Source organism: Rattus rattus, chromosome 2, assembly GCF_011064425.1.
Source record: "Rattus rattus isolate New Zealand chromosome 2, Rrattus_CSIRO_v1, whole genome shotgun sequence".
NCBI lineage: Eukaryota > Metazoa > Chordata > Mammalia > Rodentia > Muridae > Rattus > Rattus rattus.
Window position 1 is genome coordinate 213,492,681 of NC_046155.1, and position 18,913 is coordinate 213,511,593.

At 39.3% G+C, this 18,913-nt stretch overlaps 1 protein-coding gene across 1 annotated transcript in view; it reads right to left on the bottom strand.

Annotated features, from left to right (window-relative positions):
- The window catches only part of Lama2 (laminin subunit alpha 2), a 470,233-nt gene that overhangs the window by 335,982 nt on the left and 115,338 nt on the right, over positions 1 to 18,913 (bottom strand). The window contains exons 12-13 of the mRNA XM_032895270.1: positions 7,515 to 7,655; positions 4,201 to 4,374 (exon numbers count right to left, since the gene is read on the bottom strand). Of these exons, the coding sequence (XP_032751161.1) occupies positions 4,201 to 4,374; positions 7,515 to 7,655 (315 nt within the window). The remainder of the gene's footprint in view (positions 1 to 4,200; positions 4,375 to 7,514; positions 7,656 to 18,913) is intronic.

The following is an 18,913-nucleotide window of genomic DNA, read 5'->3' on the forward strand; positions in this document are numbered from 1 at the left end:
CAATATTGACGATATCAAAAATTGCATGCTGACAGGACACTGATATAGCTATCTCCTGAAAGGCTCAGCCAGATCGTGACAAGTACAGAGGCAAAGGCTAGCAGTAAACCATTGAACTGAGAATGGGGTCCCTTTTGGAGGAGTTAGAGAAAGGATTGAAGGATCTAAAGAGGTTTGCCACCCCATAAGAACAACAATACCAACCAACCAGAGCTCCCAGGGACTAAACCACTACCCAAAGACAGACCCATGGCTCTAGCTGCATATGTAGCAGAAGATGGCCTTTTTGGGCACCAATGGAAGGAGAAACCCTTGGTCCTACAAAGGCTGGAACCCCCAGTGTAGGAGAATGTCAGGGCAGGGAGGTGAGGCAGGAAGTGGGGGTAGATGGGGAAGGGAACACCCTTATAGAAGAAGGGGAGGGGAATGGGAAAGGGGGCTTATGGAAGGGAATCCAGGAAAGGGAATAGCATTTGAAATGTCAATAGAAAGTATCCAATAGAAAATAAATAAAAAAGATAAAGAGGATCAAAAAAGAAAAGAAAGGAAGGAAGGAAGGAAAAGAAAGAAAGAAAGGAAGGAAGGAAGGAAGGGAAGGAAGGAAAGAAAGAAAGAAAGGAAGGAGGAAGAAAGAAAAAGAAATGTCTAATAAAAGAAAAAAAGACAACAAAGCAACTTTCCTCTAGGGAAGTTCCTGTGTGCAGTGGCTTTCATCAGGAGGATTTCAGTGCCTAACTGCAGGCATTCCAAGCTTCAGAAACGACTGCAATGTTTCTCTATGATAGCCACAAAAGTCCAATATGATGCTGTAGAAAGTGGGAAGTGTTTTTGCAAGACAAAACAAAACAAAAACAGAACAACACAAAAAAACCACATAAGGTTAATTCAATAATGTTCAGAGACAGAATTTCAAACCTTAAGAGCTGAGTAAGAACAGAAACAAGCACGCCGCTGATGCTGTTTCTCAGAGAATTTCATGGACACAGAGAACCACTCTTGGCTCCCGCACCGACTATTTCCGTCCGTTAGGGGAGCCCTAAGCAAGTGACGTCATCGGTGTTCCAGCCTAGATGAGTTTACTAAGGCAGTGAATTAGGCTAATTCTGAAATTCCCAAACTGTTTTTGAACAGCAGTTGCTATAAGGGATCTCTGTTCTCAAGACTCCCTCCTCCACTGACTGTTTCCATCCTCTCTTCTGCAAATACCCTAAAGCCAAGCAGGACGATTTGCCTGGAATTATGAAAATAAAACAGAACCCACTGCAACCCAATGGGTAGCTGACTTAACACTCAAGAATTAGATGGGGGAAAATACATAAAAACAAAACAAACAAATAAGACTTGACAGTGGTGCCTGCCAACTGCTCATGTAGGAGGGAAAAAAAAACATGTTATGATTACTATCGAAGAATTAATTCATAGTTGAGATGGTCACATTTGATTGGTGGCCACATCAACGGGCTTTGCTCTTCTGAGCTTCTTCCTCTATCCACACGTAGTCCCCCAGCTCCTTACACATGGCTTATTTTCCACAGAGCAATGTTGTTTCCCAGGATAAAATGTGTTCCTTATTAAATTGGCTTGTGTCTTTGAGTTTGATGACAAGCAGGACTACCTGTGTGTTATCACAGTGTGTCCCAGCAAGGGGCTCTCGTATTATGTCTGGTTAGGATCCTAAGAGTTGAGGGAAGAGCTGTCATTATGATAGGAACAGTTGCCCAGCACCTCTCCCTTCTGTCGCAAGCACATTCCTGAATCTTTTCCATCTATAGTTAGGAAAAAGAGATCACATCTCATAAATAAATTTTTACTTTACGAATTAACACTAAAAACAGTCGAGGGGACACCATATACTCACAGCCTACAAACCATGCCTATCAATAAAACTCAGTGATTAGGCAGATGTAAAAGAAAACCATGATGCACTTTTCCTATCAGCTTCTGGCAGTGACTCTTATTCAAATGGCAATTACTGGCAAAAAAAAATGTAGCCTCAACTATTTAGAAAAGTGGCTTTATTGAATTTACAAACAAGGACCTACAATTTTCCATTTCCTTAGCAAGATATTAAATCAAGCAAGCTAAGTGTGTCATCATGACTATAATTTACGTGATGTGACTTGACAGTTAAGATGTACTGTGGTAATTTCTGAGAGCTGGCAGTATTATTGTAGTATCAAAAATTTATATGGTTCAGTTATTAAGGCAAATTGTTTCATTCATACTGAGAAGGCTGACAGCAAACCACTGAGGGCCTCCATGGTACACTAGAAAATGCCTTCCATAGTCAAACAATTTGCACACTCCGTTACCATCGTTTTGCTCACTGAATGGAAATGGGGACAGAAAGCAGGCAGGGATTTTTGGAGAGAAAAAAGATCTGCTGTGGAATATGAAGCGTTTCATTGTGGGTGGTTAGAAGAAACAGTTCAGCCAGAGGAGGGAAGTTATCTTTGGGATCCAACCACTACGAACAGGATGTCCAAATTCTTAGCTCTGCTGTTATTTAATACCCCGATTGCTTGCTTTCCTTCCGTTGGTTTGATTTTCAGCCAACAGAAAGAAAAGGCATGTGACCGAGAAAGAAATCATGGAAAATATGATAATGGTAATTTCTATTTGTAATTGTCCTTAATTTAAATTTTAGGGGAGAGAGAGAAGAAAGAGAGAGAGAGGAGAGAGAGAGAGAGAGAGAGAGAGAGGAAGGAGGAAGGGAATGGAAGGAAGGAAGAAGGAAGGAAGGGAAGGAAGGAAGGAAGAAGGAGGAAAAGAAGGAAGAAGGAAAGAAGGATGGGCAGACCTGAAACTCATCTGACTTTGACCCAAATTTCTCCCTCAAGCTCCTTTCAGGAATAAAAAGCAGTTTATTTTTATTTTTACTCTTTGACAATGTTAAGCAGTACAAAGTCAAGCTGCGCGCTGTTTTGTTCTTGTCAGGGATATAGGAGATTTCTAACTAGGATAAAATGACTTCATGTCATAAAGGGCCTAGCAAACAAGAGTTTAATTATATTTTTATCACAGCTATTGGATTTTATGCAGCATATGCTGTCTCTTTTAAAAATACATGCGCATTGGAAACCTACTTTATTCATTTACACATTTTTGTAGTAGCATTTAGAAACCTGTTAAAAATAAGAAGCTAGCTATGAGTGCAAATGTTTCAATCAACTAAAATTACAAATTCCCATTCACTGAGCAGTATATGAGTTACTATTATTTCTGTTTCATTGCTCAAATATCATGCAATACAGACAATAATTGTATGTATACTTTTGTTTACTTAGCTAATGAACATTTTTTCAGTATTAACAATATGTTATTAGGGGACAGGTGACACTGTTACCCCATCACCACCTTCTATAATGAGCTAACCTAATCCATGATGAGGTATTAATTTTCACAAAAATACTCACAAAATATTTAAATTTAGTTTTTAACAAATGGTTTGGGGAAAAAAAAGCAAAATTCTAAACACCAAGAAATACATCTAGAGAGAATTCATGTACAATAAAAAAAGCTTCACTCACACACACACATACACACACACACACACACACACACACACACACATTGAATTTTCAAGGCTACTCTCCTTGTTTATTTGTGTGTGCATTTTTACATGTAAGTCTGCTTGAAAATAACATGCATTTTCAATATGGCAAGTTCAAGACACTTCTATCTCCAATGTGCAGAAAAGATGTAGTTTGCACATACCTCATAGCAAGCATTGAAATAGATACATAATAAATCAGTTTCTCCAGTTAGCATGCATATTAGCTAGAAGGGTAAAGGGAACTTTGCTTATCAGTTTTGAGATAAAATTGAAACAGATGAGGAAAACTTTGTAAAAAAAAAAAAAACTAGACTACTGTAAAAGCAGTCATATTTAAATAAACCTATCAGTTTCCTCCAATGCCTAAAATATGTTTTTAAAAATCTCTAGAGATTTCATTTGTATTTGCTCTTTCGAAAATTTACCTGGAACGTATATGAAAATCTAAAAGTGCCATAGGCTTTTGTCATCTCCTACTACATCAGGCACAGCCCATGGAGAAGGCCCAACTTGATCTCATTTAGTTGCCTCTGGAAATATAATATGGTGCATGTTTGATTTCACTTAAAAATATTAAATAAACTCGCTTTCTGGACAGGTCAGTTAAAATACAGTTGCAAGAAGAACGTCACAAGTGGACTTACTTTGTTTCTCAGATATGGCGCTGGTGCGCTCCAGTAGTAACCGTTTGGCAGGGATCGCCGGGCCTCAGAATTACTGACGCTGATCTGCTGGGGTGCGTCAGGGTTATCAAGCTGGGGGGCCACCAGAATGCGGCCAGAGAGGTCTGTGAGGTACCAGCCGTGCATGTCTTGAATCTTAAAGGAAACATAACGTCACCAGTTACAAAACAGAAATAAACAAACAAACAACAGGAGCAGCTTTTGTCCCCCTCTGGCATAGTGCTTGGGGTTTTTGAAACTAGGGGAAAAGCTACAGACACTTTAAAAACATAGGAGTCATGTATATTGTGTCTATCATCAATATTATTGTGTGCACTCACACAGAACCCATTGTTTACTTTTTTATTTAAGTTTTTGAGAACCCTGATAGAACTATGAAATGATCAGTTTTTATTGTTTCCTTAAACTGTGATTCCAAGTACCCTCTGCTTGTGTGCGCGTGCGTGTGTGCGTGTGCCTGCGTGCGTGCGTGTGTGTGTGTGCGTGTGTGTGAGCGTGCGTGTGTCGCACATTCTCATGATTAGCATCCCATATCTTCTTCCTTGCTCTCTACCTTTTAGTTTTTGAGACACGGTCTCTTGCTTAACCTGGTGCTGAGTTAGTTAGCCTGGCATTCAAGCCCGGGGGTCCTCCCATCTCTGTCTCCCCACTGCTGGGATTATAGGTGTGCCCCACTGTATCAGCAATTATGTGAGTGCTACGGACTTAAACTCAGGCCCTTTTGCAAACTGAATCAAAAAATACTGAAATCCATGCTGATTTATACAATGTGTTATAATGTTATATAGTATGTCAAAAAATTTAACCTAGAATCTCACATTTTTGACTTCAGTAGTATTTCTTACAGACTTATGAAACCTGACATCCCACAAGTGTCGTCTATGCATTCGTAAGGCAGAGGACAAAGGAACTCATATGTGCAGGACTAAAAAGGTAGCTTTTGCACAATATTTCCATTCTTCCTACTTTATGAATTTTCAGTTTTGAGGCTCCGGGTCATTTGAATCCACAAGAATGTTGCTATGACAACATCTCCCAAAACTGTATATATTCTTTGTCATAGGATCAGAAGTACTCTGGGGACCCATATCCTAGCCCAGAAAATGAATCACTTTAAAGGAGGAATAAAAGCTGAGTCATGATTTGCTTCACAGTATTATAACTCAGTCAATGATAGGTGTACACTCCCACTTACAAATGAGACCATCCTGTGGAGTTTAGACAAAACGGTTTGCTGAGCTGGAAGGCCAGGAGACATCAGGGTTGTATTAGCTTTATCATCTCTGAGATCAAATTCATCATGACATCAACAACTTCAGAGGGGAAAAGCTTATTTTGCTTCCATGTTCCAGATTTGTGGAACACATTTGTCCATCATAGTGGGCAGACTGTAGTAGAGTAGAACCATTTAACTCAAGACAGCGGGGGGCAGAGTATCCAAGGCCTGATGTTCATTCCCTAAGCTTGCCCGCCTTGTCTTATGTCCTCTGACCAGGCCCCACGTCCAGTGTTCCCACCTTCTCCCAATAGTCTACTCAAAATTTCAATCTATGAATAGAATAAACCATTGATTGGATGAGAGTCCTTCTGATCCAGACATTGTTGTGTAGATCCAGAGGGGATCTCTACTCAGACTACTCAAGCTGATAGCCATGGTTAATCATCGAAGGGGCGGCCAGTTTCAGAATTTTACTGCCTGAGACGTAACTGATGTTACAAGCGATAGCAATCAGAGTAATGATACTAACGACATATAGATTAAATATAATTTTAGTTTTCTTCTTAGGTAGGGATTATTTGAGTTTTGGTCATTTTAAAAGCTTTGGGATAGTGAAGACTGCTTTGGTCAAAAGAAAAGGCCAAACCAGGTCAAAGGCCATTGGCTAGGTAGGTAATAGTAAATTCTGACCTCTGGTTCCCTTTTGGACTTTAGCTGTCCTCAGGTGGTCTGAGACATTTGGGGAAGAGTGTACACCTAGGTTCTGAAGACCAAGACTTGCTACCTATTCCCTGCCCCTGGAAAGCCATGAGACTTAAATCTATTGGTGCCATTGCTAGGAATGTTTCACATGACTCTGTAAACAAAATGTAAAAATTAGACTTTGAGTCCATTCATTAATGTTTTCGTTGAAATCAATACATGGATAAGGCTACAGATATTCACACTTAGATACAAGAGTACAGTCAGAAACTACTTATTTCAAACTTGGCTTAAAAGCAGTATAGACAGATTGGTTGGCTGTGTTCTGGATTCGTTAGCAGATCAAAGCTGAAAGAAAGGAGTGTTTAGGAGATAGTTTTTCATGTTCTGTAGAACATGAGTGTGATAGGCTACTCTGCTGTTCACAATCTATTAATAGCAATCCAGGTAGAACACCAAGTGTCTCAGTCAGAGGCCTCTCTCCTGAACTTAACGTCCTCATCCACCCTGAACGTCTCTTTCCAGCCTGAATCCTCTATGCTCTGCCTCAAAGCCAAGCCGATGTAACTATGGCAATTCCAAAATCCTGTTCACTACTCATATGTTTTCTACTGGGGAAGAAATGGCTCTCCACGGACAGGCAGTGGGAAGCATCCTGGGCAATGTGGGTTAACATATAAAACATGTTTGTTTTGAGAAAGATACTCTAAGTTATTGATGGAGAACTAATAAGTCAGGTTTTTCTTAAGCAACATCTAGATTGTATTGGTGAATGAAATGGCAATGTTTACTATTGAGATCTTACATTTCCTCTCATACAGCTCGTGCTTAGGATAAAAGCAACATGATTTTCATTATGTTTTCCCTTATGGGACTTGACAAGGGTTGTATCAACTTCAGAGAAGACTCAGTCTGTATATTAAAGAATATATAAAGAAGATTATTTTAGTTGTGTGTGTAGGCACACATGCGCATGTGGGTAAAGTATGTGCATCTAAGAATAGGAACCCACAGAAGCCAAAGGAGCATAAGATCCCCTGGAGCCAGAGTTGTGTGTAATTGTGAGCCATCTGATGTGGACAATGGGCACTAAACCCTAGTCCTCTTCAAGAGCTGTAAGCACTGAGTCATCTCTCTAGGCTACGTATAAAATATGAGAAGCTTGGAGCCAAAAATACACAAATTACATTTGAATGAAATTCCACGCCCTTTCATTTTGGATAAGTTTCAGTTGTATCAAGGGTTGTTCTGTTGATGTTTTCTGTTTGTCTTTTCAACTTTCTACAGCAGAACAAGAGTAACAGAGATAAGGAGGCACACGGGGCAGGGCGTAGAGGGCCATGAGCATCCTTACATTCCCATAGGTCCAGTAGGAGCTCTGACATCTGTCCGACACCCCTGAACAGAAACACTCCTCACAGCCTTTCTGATTATCCTCTTGCAAGTTGAAGAAGCCAGATTTGCAACGGCTGCAGTCTTCACCTTCAACATTCTCCTGAAAAGGCAGAGAAGTGTATTAGCAACAGAGGCATCCTTCGAAGCAAGAGCTGGATCTGTGCCCGTGTAAGGAAAACATAACCAGTCCTTACCTCGCCGTTTCATTCATTTCTAAAGCACTGTGCATACTGGTGAACAACGGCCCTAACGTTTCCTGTTATGATCCATTCTTGTACCATCACAGAGGTTATGTGCATGGTAGGTTTACTGAACGCTAAGCACTGTACTCAAACTGTTTTGATCTGTATTAAGAATATAGATTAAAAACTATCATAAATCAAAAAAATGTGTTCATCTGCTGAAAGTTAGCCTCAGCAATCTGTGTTAGGGAGCAACTCCATCTTCAATTATATAATGAACTTAAAACATTTCATCATACAAAATTATCAAATGCCTTCCTATTACAGGTTAAAAATATATCTATTTGAGGCAAGCATACAAAGTTGCAAATATGTACTGCATTTTCCTGATATTAATAAATAGAAAAGGGAAACTTTTTCCCAGCTTAATTTTTTTTACAATGTTTCCATCTGCACCCTGGTCTAGTAATATAGTTATATAGTAATATTATGGAAAAATATTCTTGTTTTGGGACTGTTCTCCAGATTAGTTTCATTAATCCTAGTCCCAGTACATGGAAAATATATTTGCTTATAGGTGAGGCTGTAATGTGTACTCAGAGGAAAGAAAGCTGACTATAAATGAAAGTCTGGGCACGGTGTAATCTCTCTATTTAAGAAATACTTAATCTGGACCACAACCTCCAAATGAAGGCTTCTCTCTGCAGGAAATAGATTTCCAGCATCCTAGGCACGCATGATTCCTCATTCTCTCTTCCTTGCATTCTTCTTCTACCTCATTGTACAGCAATCCCTTTCCTCCTGGAGTTAACTTGTTTCCCAGCTGTTTCTGTAGCCTTAAATGCAATCCTTTATTACAAGCTCAACACTATATCCTGGCATACAAAGGTTATTCTTTCCCAACACACGTCATATTTAGTCAGAGGTGGAAATTCTCCTGTGTATATATTCCCAGAAAATAATAACAGGTTCCTAGACAAGGTTGAAAACTGGCTTTACACAGTTTTATTAAGATTAAATAAATTGCTCCATGGTAGTGTTTTTATGCATGCCAAAGTATTATATCCACATAGTAGATGCTCATTAAAAACATTTGAAGGGCTAAGGAGATGGTCCAGCAGGCAAAATGCTTGCTGCCAAAGCATGAAGAGAGACAGGAGTTTCAGCACTAACATCTAAGTTGATAAACAAGCAAAGAAATAAATAAACAGCAGCAAAAGAATAACAAAAGAATAAGCAAAGCAGTGGAATGCCTCATGCATAATGTGGTAATCCCAACACTGGGGAGCCAGAATCAGGAAGTCCCAGGGGTTTCCTGTCTACCCAATCCAAGCTGAATTGGCAAGCTCCAAATTCAGTGAAAGAGCCTATCTCAAAATAGAAAGGTGGAGTGTGATAGAGAAACACATGTAGCATGGCCTTTTCTGGCTTCCACACAAATGTACACATAGACAAACCTTCACATTCACACACACACAAATATATCTGAGTAAGTCAAGAATGGAAGATGGGTTGGTAAAATATAGAAAAACAGAAGACAGAAAATGGGTCCCAATAAAGAGACACTTGTAACAACAACAACAACAACAACAAAAAGGTTCTCCTTAGATCTGAAAGAATTTGCTTAAACTTCAATTTCTGTTTCCTCGTGCCTGTGATCCATTTAAAACTCCAACTCTGTGCACACCTAAGGGCCTTAGCCAGGTGGCATGCCTATGGTGTTATTTCATAGCTTAAATTTTCATATCTTGACACATACAGTATCAAAGAATTACTAAATGTTTCACCAGTTTTAAATTTTCAAGGCTGAGTCCAAATATTTTGAGACAGTAGATGTCAGCGAGATAATCAATGCCCTCTCAGATCCACTGGGACAAAGGAATCTCTAAAGCACAGAAGTGGAGAGCATCTTCAAAAGCGTGTCCAGGCAGGAAAGATGAAACACGACCATAATTATAATTTAGCTTTTTCCGTTGAGGACACAGTACAGCTGTTCTGAACACCGTGTTCCTCTGTGCTTACTCCAGTCTACTTTTCATTTACTCTAATTTGAAAGCAAGTAATGCCACTTCCTGAGATCCAGACCGAGATAAACAATTAGACCATTTTTTAGACATTAGCTACAATATTCCTTCGCTCCAGTTTACCTTGTTATGTGACCTTGAGAAGAACTATGAATCAATCACCACTTAGTCGATTTAATCTTATAACCTGAAGCAACATGTTAAAGTGGGAATTCGGGGTACTGGAAAGACGAGGGCAGAGTCAAAGTCTCTGTTCATAAAAGCCAGTGTCTATGTAGATAAAGAGGAGATGCCTGAAATCAACTTTACTGCTAGGTGGAAAATGGTCCGTGCATGTCAGAAGCAAATTAGCTCATGAGAACACACTGAAGGAGGTGCGGATCCTTCCTATGAAGGTTTTATGAGGCTTTAGGATGGGAAAGGAATCGCAAATAAACCTTGAGGCCTAGTTTGAAAACTTCTACTTGATCAGTAAAGATAGAAAGACAACTATGTTAGTAAAGATAGGGAAATAATATTTAATATGGGGCAAGCTTCCAAAACAAATATAATGGAAACTTCCTGTGTGCTAGGAATCTCATTTGCCACTTAAAATGGAAGGCCCTATTCTTAAATAATGAACATTGAGGGCTGATCTAAGAGAAGGGAGCTCTTCTCTTAGGCAATGAGAAATAATGAAGGAGACAAAAATCAGAACTATGACTGAGGCACCTGAGTTGACAAAAGCAGGTAAAATGCCTCTGAGAAGTGAGAGAGTGGGAAAGAGATCTTTCACTAGCATATAGCACAGGAATGAGTTAACTCAACATGCTCGGATGCTCATACCCATGGTGTAAAAATGAATGCTATGTTAGACCAGGGGTTCTCAACCTTTCTAATGCTGCACCATTTAATTAGTCCCTTGTGTTACCATGATCCCCCTCGCCAACTATAAAATTATTTTGTCCTGACTTCATAACTGTAATATTGCTAGTGTTATGAATCAAAATATAAATATTTGGAGGGAAAGGGGCTTGCCAATGGGGTAGCAACCCACGGGTTGAGGACTGCTGTGTTACAGGGAATAAGTCAAAAGATCTCTCAAATAGCCTGATAGAATGTTTTTTTGTATATGTGGGAATTATGTTCCCATTACCTACTTTGTAGTAACATGAGAATTCCATATTGACATAACTTTCTTTTTGACAAGTCCCTGAACACAAGACTTGAATGAACCTCTTAGTTGTCGACACTCCCTCCTTGTCACAAATGGTAGGAGCTTTAATACTTGGCAAGCTTCTGCTGAGGAAGGGTAATATCCTGTACTTCATTTCTCATGCACTGTACATCTCCTGTCTTCAGTAATTCTAATCTAAAACTGCTCATGTAATAAAATATAACATAAATATAACATAGTTCTCTGAATCCTAAGAATAGTTCTAACAAGTTACTTAAGCTAACACGGTCTCTAGGAACCCCCAAACATCATACTAGGGATGTAGGAACCTATAAAGTCTTCATAGGACTAATGAGAACATGTGGGCCAACTGTTATTTTTGTCTTGTTCAGTTTGACAATTATTTGAAACAAGGTATTTTAGGTCTGGTTTGCTGTTCTGAAGTTAATCATCCAGTCCTTTTATAATAGGCTATAATTTACCAATATCAACAAGCCTTATACCTAACTTAGAGGATAACATTGCAACAGATGAGTTTCATCCAGTTCCAAGCATCTGAGCCTCAGTTAATTGGAATCAGCTAATTGGTCAGACCATGGTCAGATAGGTTAAATATCTAGACGTAACCATTCCAGCTATTCCTGTATTTGACTTTCTGTTTGTTTACAGGTGCTCATTGCTCATGTTTGACAGCAGAGCTCTCTCAGTATCCTCTGGTTCTGAGTGCTACCTGATTCATGAGGCCATCTTTACAAGTAGATTTCATGTGAACTTCTGAAGCGTATCTAAAATGTGCTGTCAGGTTCTACCAGAGACAAAGGTTATCACACAGCTAAGTAGAAAGGTTGATTATAGGACTTTGTATCGTTCTGGTTACTGTTGTACCTTGAATTAGAAATGACCCTATAGACTCAATCGCTTAACTACTGCTTTCTATAGGTGAGTACTACTCTCGAGGCTTGTAGAGCCATTGGGGGATAGAGCCTGCAGGAATAAATGACTCATCAGGACTCTGAGCTATGATCATGTAGCTTACTTCCCGTCATCCTATTTTCCCTGACTGTAGCCCCCTGGTACACCCGCACCATGAAGGACTGGCTCTCCTTGAAATGGTAGACTCGTTAAGTCACAGTAAGCCCTCCCTCTCTCCTTCCCTCAAGTTGCTTCACATTGCTTACTTCATGGTATCCCGAGAAGTATCTAATACCACTACTCGCAGGGCCATTTAAATTTAGTAGAAAAGGCAGAATCAGAGAAACTCTTAGTTTAGTTTAGTTTAGTTTAGTTTAGTTTAGTTTAGTTTACTAAAACTCTATACTTTCTAGGCTTATTGGGTAGGATACCCTTCATTTACCAAATCCACTCAGAAAGAAGCACGTGGGACAACACATCTAATAGTTATGCCTAAAACTGCTTTCTTTAAAAATACTGGTTTCAAGGCCATAGGTAGCAGTGAACAGCCTAGTAGGGGCACCAGTGGAAGGGGAAGCCCTTGGCCTTGCCAAGGCTGGACCCCCAGTGAACGTGATTGTTGGAGGAGGGCGGTAATGGGGAGAGGATGGGGAGGGGAACGCCAATGTAGAAGGGTAGGGGGATGAGTTTGGGGGTCTGTTGGCCTGGAAACCAGGAAAGAGAATAACATTTGAATTGTAAATAAAAAATACTCAATTTAATAAAGATGGAAAAAAATGAATACTGGTTTCGAAGTGGTGACTAAAGAACACTGTAATACGGGACGCGCATTTCATGTCACAAAGAGTAACGTAATGCAAAGACAGCAGTGGATGCCGGGAGCTTTATGTGTCTTAATAATGCCAAAGGATCTCCCACATTCTACAGTGTGTGCTACACAATCATTGTATAATTAATACCTTCATACTAAAGCATGACCTTGGAAGCCTGTGTCTCACGCTTTCTGCAGGTTTGGGGCATTATGCTTGTGGTTCTGTTTTAACCTGTGAGTTAACATTCTGCCCATGATTCTCATTATCAGAGTCTCTTATCAGATGGCCAGTTGACACAGAAAGATCTTCACAGGTACCTGAGATCTGGAACTTGCAGGGTTTGACTTCTAGCAGGAGAATGTTCTACAGGTGAGCTCTTTGCATAACTTAATATTCCTTGCTACCACTACTCAATGGTTCATAAATGTCCTGCACAGCATTTCTTCCCATGACTCATTCATTGAGTCCCAGCTGAGCTTCTCTAATGCGGGCAAGCTAGAGGATAGAAAACTGCACTTCAGGGGACTGTGGCGAAAACAGGTGGAAAAGTACGCAGATAACTTAGGGCACATTGGAAAGAGAATCTCTGCCCCGAGAGGGGAAAAAGGAACATGTGCTGTCACCAGCACCATATTATTGCCACAGTCCCCAAGTTTCCAAAAAAAAAAAAAAAAAAAAAAAGCAGAAAATGGGCAAAGTTGACTTTAAAGATCCATTTTTGTTTCCTGCCTAACATAAAAAGAAGCCATTACAATATGGCCTCTGCTGTCGGGATATTCTGGGTATGCTACCTGGTGAAGGTTATTTGCTGAAATACATAGATAAAAACTTTGTTTTTCTTCTTCTGTTAGCAAGATTGGCAGGTCATCCAGCTGGTCCCCAAATGACAGGTTGAAGTATAACTGACCCTAAACATTGCACATTGAGAGTGAGTGTATGATTACTAATTATTATGATCTTTCTCCTCCTTTTTGTCCTATTGCTTCTTTGTGCCAATTACCTTTCTAAAAGTTACTAACATAATTTGATGTTTTAAAAATACTAAATGCTTCTTAATCATATCTTGATCAGGGTCTACTGTACTAAAGCTCTCAGGATTTCCAATGGGCAGCTCTTTTCAGTTCACTTTAATATTTTAAGTTTTTACAGCCTATTAGTGATTTTGCCAATTTACATATTTAATGGTAGTTTCTCCATTAAAGCCCATGAAATGGCACCATATAGAGGTTTAATTTTTATTATAGAAGATTTTGATATGTGTTCACTGTTCTAGGTTATTCTAACTGCATATACTAACTTTGAATATGAACCAATCATAGGCTATGAATTTCCCATTGTAAACAACCCATATAATACATCTTCCATATTGTGATATTAAAAATGTCACTTTGCTTGAGGCCAGTGTTCTTAATGTATGTGAATTATTTGTCATTATCATGATCCTCAAGGATCTGCTTGGTGGCAGTACCGTCATAATCCTAATTGTGAAGCCTTAAAACTTCAGATAGACTGTCTGTGCAGATGGCCTGTAGAAAAACATTGATCTGACATATAAAATTGATGATTTTGTCCCTCCAGAACTAACACCTATTCCCTGAGGAACAGTTATTTGTTTGAGCTGATATTTCCACAGTCTGTACCTAGTCAAATGCCTAATAAAAAAAATACTGTGCTCTAGCCTACAAAACTCTCCTAGTGGTTGCTGTTTACTTCTTCAGTGCTATTTTTGCCACAAAATAGATCAATTTGAAAAGCCTTACTAGGTAGCTTCCCTTATTTATTTATTTTTTTTTATTTCTTCTGATCAGAGGCTGCTGGGCTGACATCAATTTTTTTTTCAATAGCTTCCTCAGTACAGCCCCTCTCTGGAGAAATGGAGTCACAATAGCTTTCCTGTTTCACTCTCATGAAGCTGCCTCCTTATAAATTAGCTACAACTTCAGCAATGTGTGTTCAACTGTGACTGTTAGTCAACTGGGAATTCTATTGACAAAGTTACTGAGAACATTTATGGTGACATTTAAGTTATTGTTTTAAAATGATAATTGCTTCAGAAATTTTGTAGTCACGCTTAGTTTTTGAGGCCTGTGTAGTCAATTATAGATTTTTTTCCAAGAAGTCCTTTGTTTTACTGTGCTGTAGTATTAAAATAAGTCAACACATGGAAAGATAATTAGTTAATTAGCAGTGTTTGCTTAGTGCATACTCTTTACATACATTGATTCTAAGTTATGTAATAAGTGGTGGTCTAGGAAAAGACAAAAAAGAAATGAGAGTGTTTTCACTTCTCACAAGCTAATTAATTAAAAAAAACTATCAATATAGTAGTTAAAGTAGGCAAAAACAAAATCAGATTTTACCCAGCAACAATTCAAATAAGATATGAGGTCCTCTGTGCCCTCCATTGCCTGGCCTACAGCTCTTCCTGTATTCCCAGAGGCCTGCTGACATCAGTGACTAGTAGGCCTGCCAATACCAAGGACAACCAGATAGCTAAAGACCAACGTAAGAACACAATCTACAAGGGTCAGGCACTACCAGAGCAAACTATCTTACTATACCAAGCCCTGAATATCCTATCACAGCTGAAGCACAAGAAGATGACCTTAAATCCAAACTTAAGAAGATGACAGGTCCTTTAAAGGGGAAATGAATAAATCCTGTAAAGAAATACAGAAAAATACAATCAAATAGGTATAGGAAATGAATAAAACTGTTCAGGACTTGATAAATAGAAGCAATAAAGAAAACACAAACTAAAGGAAACCCTGGACATGGGAAAAGTAGATAAGAGAACTAGCATCACTAAAAGAATAGACAGATGAAAGAGAGACTCTCAGTCAGAAAAGATATGATAGATGTACCTGATACATTGATCAAAGAAAATGTTAATTCTAAAATGTTTCTAATGCAAAACATCCAGAAAATTTGGGATACTATGAAAAGACCAAAACTAAGAATAATGGGAATAGCAAAAGAAGGTTCCCAGCTCAAAGGACAAGAAAATATTTTCAATAATATCATAGAAGAAAATGTCTCTAATATAAAGAAAGAAAACCCTATAAAAATACAAGAAGCTTAGAGAACACTAAATAGCTTGAAACAGAGGAGAAAAATCTACCTAATACATAATAATAAGAACACTGAATATACAAAACAAAGAAAAAATACCAAAGCCATGAAGGAAAAAGGCTAAGGAACACATAAAAGCAGACCTATCAGAATGAATGAATGAATGAATGAATGAATAAATAAATAAATAAATAAATAAATAAATAAATAAATAAATAAATGCAAGCCCAGGGCCAGATGGTTTTAGCTCAGAATTCTGCCAGACTTTTAAAAAAGAGCTAATACAATATTCTTCAAACTATTCCACAAAATAGAAAAGAAGGAACACTATTAAACTCATTCAATGAGGCCATAGTCACATGCCAAGGACGAGACTCAGTGGAGAGGGATTCTGAGAGAAGGGGTGTCTGGCAATGGTGAAAATAAACAACTGGAAGTGAAATCATGCTTCTGAGCTGGTGGCCTACGTTCTACTCGAGGTCACTTTCCAGATTGCTTTCTCTCTGTGTCCTGCTTTTTCAGGAGATCTCCATTCAGCTTTATCTTGAGAAAGCTTTCTGTTGCTATTCTTTGCTGGAGATAGTTCTCCAAGAAGCTCCTTCTTGCTATTCTAAAAAAATTTTCTGGATGGCTTATTTCTTGAACATCATAAGCCCAGTCCTTTATTATACACATCACTTGAGTCATTTACTCCAGGTTCCCTTCTGATTATCCTATCAATCAGTATCTCATGGCCTTAGCCCCTTGACTCTTAGGAAGAGATAAGAAGCATAAGCACAGACAATATGATAGCTGGGTAAGACTCTACCCTGGAATTATTATTCTCATCATTCCTTGATCCAAATTTGCTCTGTCTCAGGTTGACTTTGAACTCAGGAATCTGTCTGAATCTGTATCTGCCTGTCTTTGTATCTTTCTGACAAGCTGGCTCATAGTGTAGCTGCCTCGGTTTTGTTTTTTTTTTTTTTATATCTTTGAGGCTCCTTAGACAATAGATATTGCATACTTATGCTTTTGCATATCTGAGAAATTATATTTTTGAACTCATGTTTTTAGAGTTATTTTCCATAGCCTTAAGGGCTCTCCTGAATTTCCCAGCATTTACCATTTTGCTAAAGACATACACACACCCTTGACTTCTGGACTCATGCTGTTTCTAGTCATTCTGGAGTCATTGACTTTACCTGGGAGGTCATTCTTCAAAGAAGGAATATGAAAATATATACATAATTATGCAAATGATCCTCATGCTCACAGCAGCCATCAACACTCCTGGACACTTGTGCCCTGTTAGCCCTAGTCCAGGGGTGAGAACTGTGTCTTTCTACCCCTAACAAGGCCAGGCCAGACTTGTCAGTTACTCTGATATCTAAACTACACAAAGACTCAACGAAGAAAAAGAATTTGAGACTAATTACCCTTATGAACATTGTGGTGGTTTGAATATGCTTGGCCCAGGGAGTGGCACTAGTTGGAGGTATGGCCTGGATTGATTAAGTAGGTGTGGTCTTGTGGCAGGAAGTCTGTCACTGTTGAAGTCGTCTTTAAGATCTTCATTCTAGCTTCTTGGAAGCCAGTTTTCTCCTAGGTGCTTTCAGGACAAGAGGAGGAATTCTCAGCTCCTCCTCCTCATGTCTGCTGGATACTGCCATGCATCCACCTTAATAATAATAGAATGAACCTCTGAACCTACAAGCAAACCCCAGTTAAATGTCGTCTTTATGAGAGTTGCTTTGGTTGTGACGTCTGTTCACAGTAACAAAACCATAACTAAGATAGTTGCTGTGGATAGGTCTGATCATACTTTTGTAAGGAAGAATGTAGATTTGAGGACTTTGGACTTGAAAAGCAGTATGATGCTTTAAGTGGGGCTGAATGGGACATCCTAGTAGGAACATGGAAAACTTTGTTGCTAAGGGTGATTTGAACTATGGAAGACTGGTTCTAGAGGTTTCAGAAGAAAAAATTTTAGTATGTGGCTGAGAGACTGTTCTTGTAATATTTTGGTGAAGAATGTGGCTGCTTTTTACCCATGGCTGAAGAGTCTACCTGAAGCTAAGGAAAAGAGATTTATATTAATTGCATTGACAAAGGAAGTTTCAGAAAAGCCCAACAGAGATTTTGTTCCCTGGTTAAGTCTCATGAAGAGCCTTCTGAACAAGTGTAGCAGTTTAGAAAGGAAAAATACAATATGCATGGTTCAAGTAATAAAGGGGCACCACAGAGGGAAAGGGAGTTGAATCCTGTCTTCAGGAAGATAGAGAGATTAAGGAAGTAGTGATCTCAGAGCAACATCCCACCCATCTTAGCTTACTGTTTGTGTTTACAGCTGAACAAGGAATAGTTTTAATCAGGAATGAACTACAATCCAGAAATAGAAGGCATACTTGTGATCCAGGTCTTGAGGCTGGAAGACACAGACTTTTGATCTGGATCTTGAGGAAGAGTGCCCATCAAAAGCTGAGGCCCAGGCAGGGTGGTGCACACTTTTAATCCCAAGCAACAAAGACCAGCAGATCCCTGAGTTCAAGGCCAGTCTGGTACAGAGCAAGGGCTAGGTGAAGAAAAGAAAAGTCCAGGCGTGCTGGTACACGCCTTTGATCCCAAGATTCAGGAGACAGAGCCATGCAATTCTCTCAGCTCAAGATCGATCTACAGAGCAAGTTCCAGGACAGCCAAATGTAGGCAGTGAGGGAGTTGGAAAATAGAAAGTTGGTTATAGAATAGGGAGGGGGGCATGTTCCAACCCCAGCAAGCAGCAAAAAATGGCAGCTTTAGAACCAAAAATAGAAGGGACTACTGGGACAATTGATGCTGGTTTACTGGAGCTAAGAAATTTGCTGTGATTCAGAAGAGAGCAGCATCACTGAGGTGAAATCTCAGAAGTGTTTTCTGAGAGCACAAATAAGCAGTGTTGGAAGTCATCCTGTATCTGGACTTGGTAATGTGTAAAAATCACCCAGGTGGTACTTGTTTTGAAGATATGAAGGGGTCATGAAGAGCAGTTGAGGCTTAGCATTGTGAGAGGCCATTGGTGAAGGTATAGCTACAAGTGTGTAGGTGGCCTAGTTCCAGCCAGTGCGTACTCTCTGGTTGCTGGTTCAGTCTGTGTGAGCACCCATGGGCCCATGTTCGTTTATTCTATAAGACTTTCTGTGTAGTCCTTCCCCATACCAGTTCCCTCCTTTCATCTCCGCACT